The sequence below is a fragment of the Camellia sinensis genome, chromosome 8, assembly GCF_055761805.1.
Source record: "Camellia sinensis isolate YWXY chromosome 8, ASM5576180v1, whole genome shotgun sequence".
NCBI lineage: Eukaryota > Viridiplantae > Streptophyta > Magnoliopsida > Ericales > Theaceae > Camellia > Camellia sinensis.
This window is the reverse complement of record NC_138968.1, coordinates 143,878,596-143,895,075: the sequence shown is the minus strand read 5'-3', so window position 1 is coordinate 143,895,075 and position 16,480 is coordinate 143,878,596. Positions and strand designations below refer to the sequence as shown.

Genomic DNA, 16,480 nt, shown 5'->3' with positions numbered 1-16,480 from the left:
TTATTTTATTCCAAATTTTAATAATTAATAAAACAATTTTTTCAAATTTAATGTCAAATAATGATTATAAAACCACTCAAATGTTAATTAAAAAATACTTTTCCTTTTTTTTTTTTGTTTTTTGACCAAAGCATGCACATCTGAAGGAAGCATCACAAACCATTTATCCAGTTAATTTGAAGCCCCTCAATTCTTCTATTTATGTCCCACCCCCTCATTGCGTTTGAGTTATTTCACGTGGGATATAGCTTATTCATATTAGGATATTAATCATTTTGTTTGATTTCAATTTTCATAATTTATTTTTCAAAATTTTTTATTTTTTGTATTTTTTTTGTTTTCATTAATTTTTTTAATATTTTAAACAATTTTTTTAATTTTTAGACACACCTTAACATAAATATACTTAAAAATAATATTTGTGATTTTTTTAAAATTCACTAAATATAAAAAATACAAAAAATAGGAAAATTTAATATATTTTTCGTATTTTTATATACTTTTTAATTTTTTAAAATATTTTTCACAAATATTTTACTATTTAGATACATATAAGTAAAGTGTATCTTAAAGAAAAAGAAAAACTTAAAATTTTAAAAATATTTACTGAAAATAAAAAAAATAGTAACTATAAAATTGAATTTTTAAAAACCTAAAACCAAACAAATTATAAGAGTGAAATTCACCTTTGTAACCAAACAAACGAGGTCTCTATGCACCCGTCAAAGACACCACACCATCGCCAAAAAGAGGAGGAACCACAGATGGAGAGAGAGACGGTGCTGAATGATGTTCGAACTGATTTTGGAGAGAGAAATATATATGTATGTGTATGTATTAAATTATAATAATATGCTTTGAAGGTGATCAATTGTGAAGACGGATTGAAAAATCCTTCAACAGAGAGCGTATCAACGATAATTCATGTGACTGCCCTGAGGGCGCCGATGAGCCTGGTATTTATTAACCCATGTACTGTTTCAATTCAAATGCATGCTTATTGTGTTTAATGTCCAACAATAATCAGCTAATGATTTTAGCAATTGAATAAGTTCTAATGGGGAATGCTTGCTCATTCTGTAATCTATATTTGGTTTATGGGTTTGAATTGACTGAAGTTTTTAGCAGGGTTTTTGTGTAGCATTTTTCAATGTTATCGTTTTCATTTCCGGACAAAGAAGTTTGATTTCTCCCTTTCATCTTCTCTGAAAATTGGGGAAAATCCAACTAAGTGCAAATAGAAATTTATCTGTTGCGTAAAAAGTTGTACTTTTTGTGTTAGTTAATGAATTTTTTAAAATGAATTTAAGAAAAAGAATTGAAAAGAAGAGCAAAATAAGTAATTCATAGTATTGTAGTCTTTGATTTTTTAAAATGGACTAATCATTTGAGGCAATGAAAAATGGAATGAAAAATGGAAAAAGGGAATAATATTTTGGGATTTATTTTCATACATATGATTATAGCGCTGTCTTTGTCATGTCATGGCCTAAATTTTGGCGAATCTACATCGTGCTGTATCCATGTCTCCTCTCCAAATTTTATTTGTCTGGACTTTATTTATTTATTTTTTTATCCTTTTGGTTAAGGATTAATTTTTGTTCTGGCTGCAAGATTTAAGTAGTCTAGACCAGTCATTTTTTCTTGAATTTATTACAGTAATTTATTTTCACCTTTAATATTTCCTGAGATCTTGCTATTCCTGTTTACAAATTATCATACTCTGCTGAAAGAATCCCAATCCTTAAAAATATTGCATTTTTTATGGTTTCTATTTTTTTTTAAAACCTTCTAATGTTTAACATCTACAAATATATGTTAACTTTTCTGTTTCGTAACTCTTTCAGCTATGATCACTGGATGAACTAAACATGACTGCTAATGCTTGCTGGTTTTGATTTCATCATAACACACATGGTTCCCCATCCTTGTATTAACCCTGCAATTTACAAGATGTCGACTCCAGTGTCAAAAATTGGTGCTTCTCTTTATCATTTTCGCAACTCTTTCTTCCAATTTTCTTCCATTCGTTTGATCACTTCATTGCACACACTTGAAGAATCTGTCAGAGCAGCAGTTGAAGCCAAAACATACCAGGAAATTCCTGAGCTTCTCATTGCCTCAAAAGGTTCTTTTCAACACCCAAATCCATTCTCATTCCTCTCCACCTTTACCCAGTACCTCAGAACCCAAATCATTGATGAAATTTTACAATCTTTTATCCTTCTCAGACCCCGGTCACATGGTAAAGTTGCCTATTCCTGCCTCCTCTCCTACACCTTACAAAGCCCTAACCCTCTTCCTCTTGCTCTTGCCATTCTTCAGCGCACTCTACGAGCCGGCTGCATCCCTGTTCCCCAAACTCTTCTTCTTCTTTCTGCTGCATGGCTTGACCGGCGCCATTCCCAATCTGTCTCAAACATACTATTGGAGATGCAGTCAATTGGTTATCGCCCTGATAGTGGCATTTGCAATTACCTTATTTCATCACTCTGCGCTGTTGATCAGTTGAATGAGGCAGTTAAAGTCTTGAAGGGCATGAGTGGTGCAGGATGTGTTCCTGACTTGGAAAGTTATGATGCTGTGATTGGTGCAATGTGTGCAGTCAGAAAGACCACTGATGCGGCAGAAAAGATGAAAGAAATGGTGGCAAAAATTGGATTGACGCCACGGCAGGAAACGATTGTGAAAGTAGTCTCTACAATGCGGGCAAACAAAGATATTTGGAGAGCAGTTGAGATGATTGACTTTTTGGAGAAGGCAGGGTTCCCTGTGGGGTTTGAAAGCTACGAGTTAGTGGTTGAAGGGTGCTTAGAGTGTGGCGAGTTTGTTTTGGCAGGGAAGGTTGTAATGGCGATGACAAGAAGAGGGTTTATACCATATATTAAGGCACGTCAGAAGGTAGTTGAGGGGCTGGCTAGTGTTGGTGAACAGGAGCTTTCCTCTGCTGTGAGGCAGAAGTTTGTAGAATTGAAATCTTAGCTTCTTGAAAATCATTTGGGTGGTGTGATTATTGTGAGAAGCATTTAATGTTACCGTCCTTCCCAAGCTGTGCAATGTATGTCATTTGGTGAGTGTTCAATGTTCATCATTTTTCAACATCACAACCAAAGAGGAGATGGGATCAATATTCCATTATTTAATTGAGTAAGAGATTTACAGTTCTGTACTTTTTGAAATCTTCTAACAGTTTCTGTAATGTAAATCCATTTTCTGGGACATTATCATGTCAGATTTCATTAGTGTATGGACATATAAGCTGAAGCTTTGGTGGACTTTAATGATGGCTCTTTTTTGATTTTCCCTAAATTGTTTATTCTCTTCTAGTAAAGCTATTACTGCATGACCTCTATATGCTTTCAGAATGTTCGCAGCTATGGGTTATGTTTGCGTTTGACAACATTGATTAATGACATCTCACCCATCTTTTTTGTGCATCCACTTCCACCAATTTTCAATAGCCTTCTGTGGTAGAATGACGTTGCATTGGTCAATTTTCTTATGAAGTGGTGACTGAGACTACAAGGAGCTGTTTAGCCTGTAGTTGTTAGAGATTGGACTCCAGCATGCACCTTTCTTCTACAGGTAAAACTTTGTCATCTTGGTACTTGTAATTTAGTTTTGATCTGGTTCAATCTGATTACAAATTTACGACCAGTAGGTGATTGGGAACATAGGGTCTGTTTTGTACCGTTCTCATTTTCGATATTTTTGTTTTTTGTTTTCACTTTTCGTGTTTTCAGAAACAACACAATAAAAAGTTTGAAAACATCCATAGTTTTCGTATTTATGAAAAACAATTTTTGAAAATTCAAAAAATAACTTAAAATTGTTTCCCAAAAATTTATTTTTTTTCCTCCTCTTCTCGAAAATATTTTGTCTGTCAATTTTCCAAAATGAATTTAGTGTATTGTAGGTTGGTGCTATTAAATACATTTGAATTCTGCATATCGTGTGAGTTGATTCACTCCATCTCTCCTCCGCATTTCTAAAGCCATTGAAGTCACACATTCATTGCCATACTAAATGCACTGTAATCTTAGGTAAAACTTCATGGAGTGGGTGCATAATTTTTCAGAGAAAGTGAAGAAGTTTGGCCATCTTGGATTATAGTCTTCTTAAGCTATTTTATGACAATCTTCAGTTGACGCCAGTGGCTGATATCTGTTGTTTAAACCACTTCTATAATTCTGGAAAATATCCCTTTGCATAAAAAATGGTCTTTTTAGTATGAATTCTGAATATCTCTTGACTAGCAGACCTATTTTCATTTGTGTTCATGGAAATGTTTGGCAACAATTGTACATGAATACCAGTACTACTTGCCAATATTGAGTAATCAGTAACTGCAAACCCATATAACTTGAGTCAGCAACATCTAGTTCATTCGTAGTTGATGCCAAGAGAGACATCTAGTTTGTTGTTGGTGGACCCAACTTATTCATACTTAAGACATAAAAATAATTATCCTAAGGAATTTAAGCCAAATTTCATCATTCAAGTGCATGAAAGCTAAATTTCATCAATAAGGTGGTTCAAGCCTTGACAGGGTAGCTGGCTTCCATGGCAATGCCACAAGTACCCCTTTTATCAGTAGAACCGCGTTCCATCCTCACATAACCTGATTCACCCCAATTACTGCCCCATGAGTTCTTCACCAGCCAGTACTTATTTTGCCCATTATTTTCCCCATAGCCAACTATTATTACTCCATGATTTAGATCCTCCCCGCAGTGGGCCGAGAAGATCCCTCCAGCATAGAGCTGAAATGCATAGCCACCAGCATCAATTCCTACTGATACAGGTTGTTTGGCCACTGCAGCTTGTAAGCTGTTTTCATTGTTTGAAGTTACGTTTACATAGCCACTTATTGTTGCTATATGATTTGCAGCTTTGGTTTTATCACAATTGCCATTTATTCCTTGATAAGGGTATGCACTTTCGGCTGTGATGCCACCATTGTTTTTAATGAATTCAAATGCATTTGCCATATATCCACCATTGCAACCTTTATTGCCAGTCTCGACATCACAGTCCATGAGCTCTTGTTCTGATAGGGACACCAATTTGCCCGTTTTAATCTTGGTAAGGCCTTCCACAGCTGCAGTTGCAGAGAAAGCCCAACAACTTCCTGCGATGAAAGGTAGGTAAATATTAACGTCTGTCACTCTCTTGTACATATGCAACCTTTTATATTACGACTGAACAGTGAACTCTACAATCTTGTTTTCTTATGCAATTGAGCATTCTGCTTTAATCCAAGTGTGATAATATCTGAGTAAAATTTATATTCTATTTGGTTTTGGGGCATGATCTATTTGTGTTGGATACAACTTGACTGAAAAATATCTTATAATGACTAAGAATTTTTCTAGTGGCCTATTTCAGACGCCAATTGCAAATTGCAATAATTCCATCTCTGGAATGCTCTCTTGTTCCCTAAAGAGTGCTGAAAATCGTACTGTAGGAACTTCTAATACCACTGCTTGATGTTTACCAAGTTATTTCTCTGTAAATCTATACATTATATCCTGAGGTGAAGATCTTCCAAAGATCATGAAAATTTTCATAGGAGCCTATTTCAGACTGTAACTGTGAAAAAACTTGGATGTGAATTATGTAACTCCAAAAAGACCTCTTGTCCTATGGAGCAGTCGTTAAATCTCTTTGAATAACATTGTAATTCCTTGATGTAATCTAAATTTAACTTCTTTAGAACTCTAGACATTTTATCTAGAGGATTAAAGATACAATAATTACTGGTTGGTTTCCCTCTAAAGATTTTTTAGCACAGTTATATTCCTGTTGTTTAGGGAGAAGCATGAAAATACTTTACCACATTGGCCTTGATCCTTGACTGGAGTCACAGCACCTTGCTTTCTCCAGTCCACAATGGTCGGCAAACCCGTACTTTCCTCGTATCCAAATCTCATCCCTGTAACTGAATGACCAGTAGTCCCTAGACCCAAGTAGATGGATGTGAACTCCTCATTTGTCATGTCTGCAAATTTGTTGTCTACGAGTTTGAATGACAAGTTTTTGGAATTGAAATGTTCAATGTACTCCACATTTGATTGGTAAATTCCAAAACGGCGTTCCCATTCATCCCTATCCTTGTATGCTCGGCCATGATTTTCCAGCCACTTTTCGTACCTCTCCTTCATGGGTTCGAGATCATAATCTGGATTTTCCTGTTCCTCAGAAAATATTCTTGAAGGTATGCATAGAATCCATAAAATTACAAGAGTCAAACAAGAACTCCTCAAGACAAAAGGTGCACCCATGGCTACAGACAAAAGGTGATCACAAATGGAAACTTGTGTTAGGATGTTTATGCAGAATCACCTGGTAATTAGAGCAGTATGGTTTTTATTTTTGGTTATGTAGTATTTTTCTAGGCATTTCATTTGAGGTTCATCATGCCTCTTTTCATGCCTTCTGCACTTGAAAAAGAATTTCATTAAGGCAAGTATTTTATGCGTCTTTCGTGCAGCTGCCGCTTGTCATGTTTTGTTCACATCTTTTTTTTCATCAGCAATTTAATTTATTTTGCAAGTATTTTATGCATCACTGCTGCTTGTTGGGTATATACAAATCCATTTATTTGGTTTTATTTATTTATTTATTGTATTTTTGTTTATTTATGTTAGCAATTGTACCAAAACTTCCGATCTCAGCAGGCAATGCTCATGCAAATGCCATGAACTCGGGGAAAAAAAAACTGCTGAGAAAAGAATGGGCATTTGAACACGGGACCTTGTGTTGGAAAATTATTTGAAAGATGTAAACCATGCTCGGATAAAAAGTGGGCTTATGCTGTGTTCGGATCTTGAACTCTCTGTCATTTGTTCTGATGACAGAGCTATCTAGTGTTTGTATTTTTCTTGGCAGTTTGTCAATGTGCTTAACATTTTTTTGTTTGTTTGGTAACTTTTGCTAAATGGGCGTTGGAGTTGCATACAAGAGGGCGGGGGATAGGAAGGATTATTTTATTCCTAGATACAGGTGTTTGGTTCACATTTTGTGACCCAGGGCTGAGATATAATTTATCATGACGGCCATTTTATTTCGTATATGTAGAATTATTTTATCCAGGAAACGTTTTAAATAGTATTAGTGGAAATGTAATGTAAAATTGGAGAACGCGATAATGAAGATTTTGGGGCCTGCTAAAAACGTTGTGCTGTATGACTGAAAGTAATACACACTTTTTTGGAATTTTTAGCCATTACCGAAGTAAATAATAAGATCAAGACTTTTCTGTGTCATTGTAATACGCTGATTTACATTGATGTCTCTCTCTATATGCTGATTTGCATTTGCATTTATAAATTTAAGATGAATGGATTTCGTATTACTCATTCGATGATTATAACATTTTATTCAATGTTATATTTTAGATGTAGGTTTCAAAAATATTTAAATTCTTTAAAAATGAGACGAATGATTCTCCTGGTACAAAAATATTAATGAAATGCATCTCTCTTATTACTATGACATCCTTTACTTTAAAATTATCAATTACTTATATAAAATTTCTATAATTTTATTAAATTTAACATCAAATCTCTCAATTTCAACTCCAAAGTAGCCTAAAATTCGATTTCAAAACCTAAATTATGATATTGACTTGTGTTCAATTTTGCAAGTGCGATCTCTGATAAAGGAAGTTTCACCTTGACACTTGAGAATTCATCATAACTCAACAAAATAGGTGTCTAGCATCTTTTCAGGAAAAAAATGATTAATTTATAAACAGGGAGTTATAATGAGGGCAGGAAAGGTTTCAAGAGAAAATGCTGGAGGGCCCAAAACATCTCCAAAAAAATAAAAAAAAGTACTAGATAACCATTAGACAATTTTCCTACGATGAAGTGATTTGTATTATACGTAATCCTAACAACAACACTGAAGGTTGTATATATTTGATTTTTTTCTAAACTCTATAATGGCCACAACCCGAGTTGTATAGATTAATTTGTTTCTTTTTCTCTTTGTAGTTTTGAGATGAGCGCCTAAAGAAGTTAAAATACTTTATTGCAATAGCTTTGAAAGTATGATGATTACTTGTCAATCCATTTCGCTTTAATTATTCATATTTAAAACTTGCTTTTCATTCACATAAAAATTTTAAAAAAATAAAAATAAATTCCGTAGACATGCTTTATTGGTTGGCACTCCCTTAAGATGAAAGTGGCGGCAAATAAATTGAAAAAGAAAAACTTATCTGTAATCATGATTAGTGCTTCCCAAACACTTGAATTAAACAAATACTAACTAACAAAATATTCCAATCTGAGAGGGGTATGATGGAAGAAGGTGCAGAGAGAGAAGGACACATGCCCTACATGTGGGTATGGTTTGGGGACAAAGTAAAGAAACCTTAGAGCATGCAAACAATTCACATGGCTTCACATTATCCCTTTCAAAGTGCCTCTCTTTTCCCAGCTCATCTCCAAACCCCCCTCCACTATAAGGGCTATAGATATATGAATAAATGTACCTTATTTTAATTATTTTAAAATAATTTAGTCTGATTTTTTAATATTATTATAGATATATATTCATGTATATATATAAAGATTTTTATAAGCTGAAAGTTAATAATAATCAAAAAATTAAAATTAAAATTACTATTTTTTTTGCTTCCTTATAATTATTTTTTGATTTTAAATATAAGCTATTTTTACATAAACAAAAATTACACTAAACACTTTAATACACATATTTTTAAAATAAATTAATTATAAATAACCTTATAAACTGAACCAAAAGGACCATGGCCAATCCATAGGCACACATGGTCATGATTTCATTTGACAGGTACACATTCCTAAATGCATGCAATTTGTTTAGGCTATTTGGGTATGATTAAAATCATTTTGGATATGATCAATCACTTTGAGTTGTAATTAAATCAGCATTTTAAATTGTAATTAACACCATTCTCAATAGTAATCAAATATAATTTTAAACTAACTAACATTACTTTCAGTCACAATTAACACCATTTTAAGTCGTAATTAAATAGTATTTTGAATCATAATCAAGACTAACCCACAATAATTTGATGATATTAATCAAACTCCACCAACACTAGTTTAAGACATAATTAACACGGCATTACACACACTTTCAAAGGCTATGTACAATAGAATCGGGGGTGTTTGCGGTTCGGTTTTAGACAATACAGTTTGCGTTTGGACCCGTCCGTATATGTGCGATTTGGGATAAATTGAACCTGCAACAACCTGCAGTGTGGGTTGCGGTTTGTGCGGATATGGTTCACAGATGTGCGGGCGGTTTGCGGATTGAATATTTTTCTTTAAAAATTTATTTTTGGACCTTTTTTTCTCCCGTTTTGTAAATATTTATTTTGAGCCATTTCTCCACCATTTCTAAAATGCTTAACATTAATAATTAATAAATTAAAAATTATAAAATTAAAAATACAACAAAATCAATTTTTAACACAAGCAAATCATTCAAAATCTTGAATTTTTAAATAAAATCATAAACTAATACAAGCACATCTTTCACAATCTTAAACTAAATCATCAAAATCATTCATTACCCAACAATATAATTAAAGTAAAATAATTCAAAATCTAAGACACGATGAATGAAATCAATGATCTAAATTTTAAAAAAAAAAAGTTTAAATGTGGGCGGGTTCTTGCGGGTGCGGATAAAACCTGCAACTGTCATATTTCAAACCGCATCTGCTTGCATTGTATCTGCGAAACTGCCTATTTATATACGAATCGGTTTGAATTGAACCAGTTGTGCAATTCAAATAACCATATATCCAGTTCTAGAATTGATCATATTTAAGAGTTGTTTGGGATGATCTAAATAAGTGTACTTTTTGACTTTTTATGAAATATGGGTTGCGTTTGGTTTGGATTTGAAGTAATGTGTTAAAGAGATGATCTAACTTAAATAAGATGGTATAACTTTTTTAACTTTTTAATTTTTTTTAAATATGTCAAACCAACCCTTAATATGGATAGATGTTATAAGATGGAGATACGATCCATTTTGATTTTTGTGGTCGGTTGAGAATCTTGAGATGATTTTAGTGATCTGACGGTCATGAATAAGCTATGCATTGTATATGTACATAGGGGAGGAACATAGGGTAATATTTCTTGCATGTAAATTATGAGACTATTATTATAAGCTTGAGTGGCAAAGGAAAGGTCACAAAAGCACGTGGTCTCTCTGATGATGCCCTCTCTCTCTCTCTCTCTGTGTGTGTTTAATAAAACTACTGGTCTAGTCTGTGACTTCTCCCACTGATACCGTTGAGACACCAACCTCCCCAACAGCTGTCTATAGCTGTCCCAATCTCCCCCCATGTGACCCCACCTTGCATTAGTCTCGGAAAGATTTTATTTATTTATTTACTTTTTTTTTTATTATATAGATTTTAAAGATGTAGTAATAATTGTATTCTCAAAAAATTGTTTAAGTGTTTGAGAAGTTATTATTTTAATAAGTTATTTTAGTTTTTGATTATTTTAGTAAGTTAAAATTTTTGTATTTAAAAAGATAATTAAATTTTTTTATAGTTAGATATAATATTTATGAGAGAAAAAATGAAATGATTATAGATTTAATGTGACATTTTGTCTTATTAGCTATTTTGACCTATTTTGTTTTGTTTTGTTTTGTTTTTTTTTATAATTTTAGCAAAAAAAATGTTAAAATCCAACTTGCCAAACACCCCTTATGTGACATTATCATATTATATTTTAATTAATTTTGTAGTAAAAAAATTTACCAATCAAATATACTGATCCATCTTTGTTGGATATTTAGGAGATAAAGAATAATTTGCTTATTATGTCAAAATTTTTCATTAATTGAGAATATCAGATAAATGACATCTTAAGAATATTTAATATTTTTTCTTAAAAGAGAAGGAGAGTGTGTGTTAAGATGGTTGTGATGATGTTCTTGTGGCTATCTTGCTTGCTAACATTGCATGTCATTGGAGACTATATATAAGAGCTTTTGTTGCATAGAATGTAGTTTGGTTTGGTTTGCTTTCCTTTTTGCTTTGCTCATTTGTTCATTTTCTCTCTCTTATAACACCACAAATATTGAAGAAAAAGAATGGCACAATTGCCTCCAAAAGTGCCTAACATGACACCAAATTGGCATGACTTCCCTCACCAGAGAATGGCCTCCATGGAGAATTTACCATCAAACACTGCCATTGCCACCGCCACCGCCACCGCCACCACCCAATGGATTGACGAATTCCTCGACTTCTCGTCAGCGAAGCGTGGGTCCCACCGGCGATCCATTAGTGACTCAATTGCCTTCATTGAGCCCTCAATAATGGTGGAAGAATGCAGAAGATCATCCGCACCAGGGTCTAGGGCTAACATCGAATTTGAACGGTTCGATGATGAGCAGCTCATGTCCATGTTCGCTGATGAAGTCGCGGTGGCTCCCACCATGTCCTTGTCAAACACGTCGACACCGTCCGATCATAATAGCATCAATGATGAAGACAAACCAGCACCACTTGATCAGATGAAGAATGAGGCTGAGGAGGTGCAAAGTTCATGCAAATCAGAAGCACAAGTCACCACCACTAATGCAATTACAGAGAATTCTACCGAAAAGATCAATATTGATCCTAAAAGGGTCAAGAGGTAAGTCATTTTCACATGTTGCATGAAACAAAATATGCTTAATTTCCATTTTTTTTAAAACTTTTAAACATGAAATCATTACTTCAATTTTGTTTTAAAAAAATACACAAAAGCTTTGGTTTTTAAGGGCCCACATTTCATCAGCTACATGTTTTTAGTGTTAAAGAGAAATTAAAGTCAATAAATTACTTTATTTTTTTTAACGGTCTTGTATTAAAGTAACAAATGAAGAAATACATTTTTCTTTTTCCAACAAGACACAACATTATTATTACAGAAATGATATATTTATCAAAAAATACATTTAATCGTTTTATTTTACTTTTTATTTATATTTATAAATACCAAGCTTCATGTGTAAATATGTAGAAACAATGTGATCTATCATTACATATGAAAACCTATATAAAATGTAAATGGTTCTGTTAAAATATTTCACATGATATATCACACAACAACTATGATTACAACAATGCATGCAAGAAATAAACATATGCACTATGTCTAGGGTTTGAGTTGAATTATTGTTAATTAACTAACTACATATGACTTCTGTTTGCATTAGAATCTTGGCCAATAGACAATCTGCGCAAAGGTCACGAGTGAGAAAGTTGCAATACATATCGGAGCTTGAACGCAGCGTTAACTCACTCCAAGTACGTAATTTAGCCTTTGAAGTTGCCTAATTTAACTAAATTGTTGTTGCATTGCATGGTTTTCTAAAGTTAAATATGTTGTTTTTTGTTGTTTAATGAAGGCTGAAGTATCAGTGTTGTCACCAAGGGTGGCATTTTTGGATCACCAACGCTTAATTCTGAACGTCGATAATAGCACTCTCAAGCAAAGGATTGCAGCCCTCGCCCAAGATAAGATTTTCAAAGATGGTAAGTGATTAATTACTTTAATTTCTCTCTTCTAAAAACAAACATCTCAATGATTGAAAAACTTAGGCCGTATTTGGATTGAGGAGTTTTGGTGAGAAATGAAAAGAAAAACATCATAGCATGTAATAGATTTAGTGATTTGCCTACCAAAATAATAAGTAATGCAGAGAAAAAAAAACACAATAGCGAAAGCTATAAAAACCTTTAATGATAGAATTTTGACTTCAAGTATGCTCTGAAAACGCAATATGCAAAAGTTTTCATCTCCATTTGGGTCAGCAAAGAATTTAATTTGAATGGTTGGGTAGTTAATTTGCTGAGGGTCTGTAGACTCCTGGTGATTAGTCGAATTTTGATTTGGACACTCCGATGCCAATTAATTAAAAAATAAAATACAATTATGTATGCTATTATGCATTGATCATATCACACATCTGGTCCACAAGAGAAAACTAGTTTCACTATACAACCCTAATTATATAACTTGGGACCCAAAAGTTAGTGGGCCTTTAGAGTGTCTCCAACGCTTATTTTCTTTTTTCATAAAATTTAAATTTGATGAAATAAGTATACTTTTTCTACTCCAACCATGACATCAAATTCATATCAAATTAGGGAAAACTCAAAAATTTTCATCAAATTGAAAGAGGTTTCAACGTTCATCAAATTTTTGTAGATTGCCATTGAGGCTTCACCGTACACCGGACAACCGGCCGGTTGTCCGTTGCTTGCAAAGTTGCCCATTGCTACTGTCTTGCCGGTTGTCCTCCCAATCAACTGATTGCTTGATGAAACTTAAAAATTAGCGTTGGAATGTGTGGTATCAAATGAAACATTTCATCAAATTTTTATTCAAATTTAATAAAAATTTAGAATAATGATCCCTTACATAATAGATGAAGAATGTTAACTAGCTAGCAGTCTAGGACCACATTTGGATGGCTAGGATCTTTGTTGGAGCTTTTAAGTCACTTGTTTCACTATTGTATGGATAAAAACAACCTATTTATGGATGTACCTTGCACTTTCATGCTTTTAATGCAATAGTGTTATCGAGTAGGTCTACCCTATCATGTGACCAATATGAATTTAATAATGGAGAGCCATTGTTCTAAAAAATAATAGTAATAATAATAGAGAGGCATGATCATTTTGTTTAGAAAATAAAAATGAATTACTCTCTTACAATTAAAATGAAAAATCATGTATCCAATAAAACAAATCAACTAGATACTTTATCCCTGTACAAAATGAAATTCACATAATATTGGCAACTTGGTACTACTACTATTGTTCACCAAATCAAAATTCACGTAATATTGGCATCCATGATTTGTTTGTTATATAAAAAATAGGACTAATTGACTAATTGCTGAACGGTAACATAACGGAATGGAGGTAGTGTAATTTTGAAAACTTTAGGGGAGGTCCTATAGTTGTTAGAAACCACAAGGAGATCCGTATAATTAGCTCTAAACAAAAATGCTATATTGGTTAATTTAAAGGTTCAATTAACATCATGTTTAATTTGTATATGGGAATGCAGCTCATCAAGAAGCACTGAGAAGGGAAATAGAGAGACTAAGGAAAGTGTATCAAGACCAAAATCTCAAGAAGATGGACAATGCTAAGCCACCTTCCTCTGATGCCAACAATGGTCCTATGGAAAATGATCAGCTAATTCTCAACTGAAAAAAGCCAAGGCCATGCATTTCACTCTTCCTCAGTGTGTTCTCCCCCACTTCACTCAAGTGATTTAAGGGCTCTACTAAAAATTAGTTTGTTTTTAATGAATTTTTAAGCATTAATTCATCTTCATTTTTAATAATGTTTCTAGAATAAGAAAGGAATTGGATTAGATGTTGAAGAGATGATCCACTAAATTCTAAAAGTTTTACTAAATAAAAAGTTAACCAATTTCATATTCATATTTCTAGTCATTTCATCAATGGGAGAAGAAGAAATTCATTAGAGGAAGAGGAAGAGCCCAAGGGTGAGGTAGGTAGGTACTCATGCTTATCCATTCACATGAATGGTATCCCATTTTGGTGGGGCCCACAGAAGATCACATGGTGGGACCCAGCCAAAGGTAACCTAAAGAAAGGCAATTGGCCCCTATGATAGGGGCCTAAGAGAAAGGATTAGGGGAGGAGGGTGGTTGTGATGCAATTTATTTCTTCTCCATTCATTAGTATGTTTTGTTTTGTTTTTGTGTTTTTTAAATTCTTTTCAAAGTCACTGTTTTGGAAAGCTAGGGATAGTGGGTTTGTGTTGGGATGCATGAAAGAAGGGCTTGTCAGGTGGAGTTGTTGATGTCAGGTTGTGCAATTTTTAGTCCTTGAAAAAAAAGGGTGTGTTATTGTTTGATGTTCTTTAAGAAAGGGGAAGAAAAAAGAGAAAAAAAAGGTGTAAATATGATTTTTTTTTTTTAATCTAGTGAATTTTTGTGATTCCGGGGTCTTGAATCTCTGAGTGTTTTTTTACTGACCAATCATTCAGTGGTAAAGATGTCAACAAAAAAAAAAAAAAGCAAAAAAAGAAAAAAAAAAAAAAAAGAGGGAAGAGAAACATGAGTCATGGGCCATACTAACCTGAAAAGTCTGAAGGCAACTAGGGTTGGTTTGTCATTACTTTCCCATAAAGAAATCAAAGCAAAACTCCTTTGCTAAATCAATCCTTCACATCTGATCAAAAGAAAAACAAAATTCAATCCTTCACATCACATGTGCAATGACAGTGCAGTTGGCAAAGGAGGCTTCCCACTTTATTAGTGGTACAAGTATGTCTTGACTTAAAATAGTATTAGTTATCAGAGAAATAATATAACCTCATTTTATCTTATAATTGACATTACTTTGTCATGTAACTAAACACCACTCAGACCAAACCTAATTTGACATATGCTAATCTCATTACCAATTCACATATTTGTAAGGAAATAGAGTTCCTTAGCACACCACATAACAATCTGGAAGCAATCTCACTACACCTACATCGGGACTAAAATTAAGGTCTCATCACGTGTTCTGAGTGTTGAAAAGTATATTTAACCTCACCAAACGACTATTGAGACTCAAATCCTAACATCAAGCGATAAAATATCACTTTAAATCATACACACTGCTCAAAAGGACGTATAACATACTTACGCTTTTGATCATAATGACCTATGAAGCACGGATACGGACACGGACACCGGACACGGCAATTTTTAAAAAATGGGGACACGGCAGGGGACACGGCAAATTTTTTAATTTTTTTATAAATAATTTTATTTTAATACATATTAATTATTTTATTTATTTATTATATTTTTAAATAATGTGTTGTAATTAATTATTTTATTTTATTTTACATACATGTGTTTATTTTTTTATTTATTAATATGTATAAGTATATATTATCTTATAATATGTATTATCCATTATCTAATAAGTATATTTATGTTATATAATAAAATAATAATAGTTATTAGTTATATATATTATATATGAATATATAATAATAATAATAGTTATCATAATAGTTATAATATCAAGACAAGAAGACAAACGGTAGAGAACCGAGAGAGAGGGAGACAGAAGCAAGGGAGACAATCGCGATCAAAAGCGAGAGAGAGGGAGATGATCGCGATCGCGATCACGAGGGAGAGAGAGAAGGCGAGAGAGAGAGAGAGAGAGAGCTCTGCGAAGGCAAAGGCGAGAGAGAGCTCGTCGAAGTCAAAGGGGCTGGATCGTCGAAGTTGAATGGGGCTCTGGATCGTCGATCGAAGTCGAAGGGCTTTGGATTGTCGCCGACCAGGTTTGTACTCGTTTTCCCTTTCATTTACTCTTCTCGCCGTGTCCATGGCGTATCCAGATTTGGACACGCGTGTCCCCTGCAAAAAAATAAATTAAATTAAGGGGACACGCCAGATGCCGTGTCCCG

The 16,480-nt window shown here is 33.5% G+C and overlaps 3 protein-coding genes and 1 long non-coding RNA gene across 5 annotated transcripts; 3 read left to right on the top strand and 1 right to left on the bottom strand.

Moving 5' to 3' along the window:
• Nucleotides 1-660: 660 nt before the first annotated feature.
• LOC145788632 (Pentatricopeptide repeat (PPR) superfamily protein) lies at nucleotides 661-3,309 on the top strand. Its single transcript, XM_082883654.1, has 2 exons — nucleotides 661-956; nucleotides 1,848-3,309. Exon 2 carries the CDS (start codon nucleotides 1,882-1,884, stop codon nucleotides 2,980-2,982), a length of 1,101 nt encoding a protein of 366 aa, XP_082739780.1. The 5' UTR covers nucleotides 661-956; nucleotides 1,848-1,881; the 3' UTR covers nucleotides 2,983-3,309.
• LOC114266143 (Cysteine proteinases superfamily protein) lies at nucleotides 1,978-6,683 on the bottom strand. Its single transcript, XM_028207029.2, has 2 exons — nucleotides 5,837-6,683; nucleotides 1,978-5,131 (listed from the first exon to the last, which is right to left on the bottom strand). The coding sequence occupies exons 1-2, from the start codon at nucleotides 6,282-6,284 to the stop codon at nucleotides 4,536-4,538; spliced, it is 1,044 nt and encodes a 347-aa protein (XP_028062830.1). The 5' UTR covers nucleotides 6,285-6,683; the 3' UTR covers nucleotides 1,978-4,535.
• Nucleotides 3,452-7,176, top strand: LOC145797165 (uncharacterized). Of its 2 annotated transcripts, XR_014338362.1 has the most exons (5): nucleotides 3,456-3,585; nucleotides 4,722-4,804; nucleotides 4,892-4,931; nucleotides 5,058-5,143; nucleotides 6,651-7,176. It is a non-coding gene; the product is annotated as an uncharacterized LOC145797165 (long non-coding RNA). The 2 variants fall into 2 exon arrangements; XR_014338361.1 differs by lacking the exon at nucleotides 4,722-4,804 and having other exon boundaries at nucleotides 3,452-3,585; nucleotides 6,651-6,930.
• Nucleotides 7,177-10,934: 3,758 nt separating this feature from the next.
• LOC114271413 (basic leucine zipper 34) lies at nucleotides 10,935-14,481 on the top strand. The gene is made up of 4 exons (XM_028213046.2): nucleotides 10,935-11,669; nucleotides 12,235-12,325; nucleotides 12,427-12,553; nucleotides 14,100-14,481. The coding sequence occupies exons 1-4, from the start codon at nucleotides 11,122-11,124 to the stop codon at nucleotides 14,243-14,245; spliced, it is 912 nt and encodes a 303-aa protein (XP_028068847.2). The 5' UTR covers nucleotides 10,935-11,121; the 3' UTR covers nucleotides 14,246-14,481.
• The last annotated feature ends 1,999 nt before the right edge of the window (nucleotides 14,482-16,480 follow it).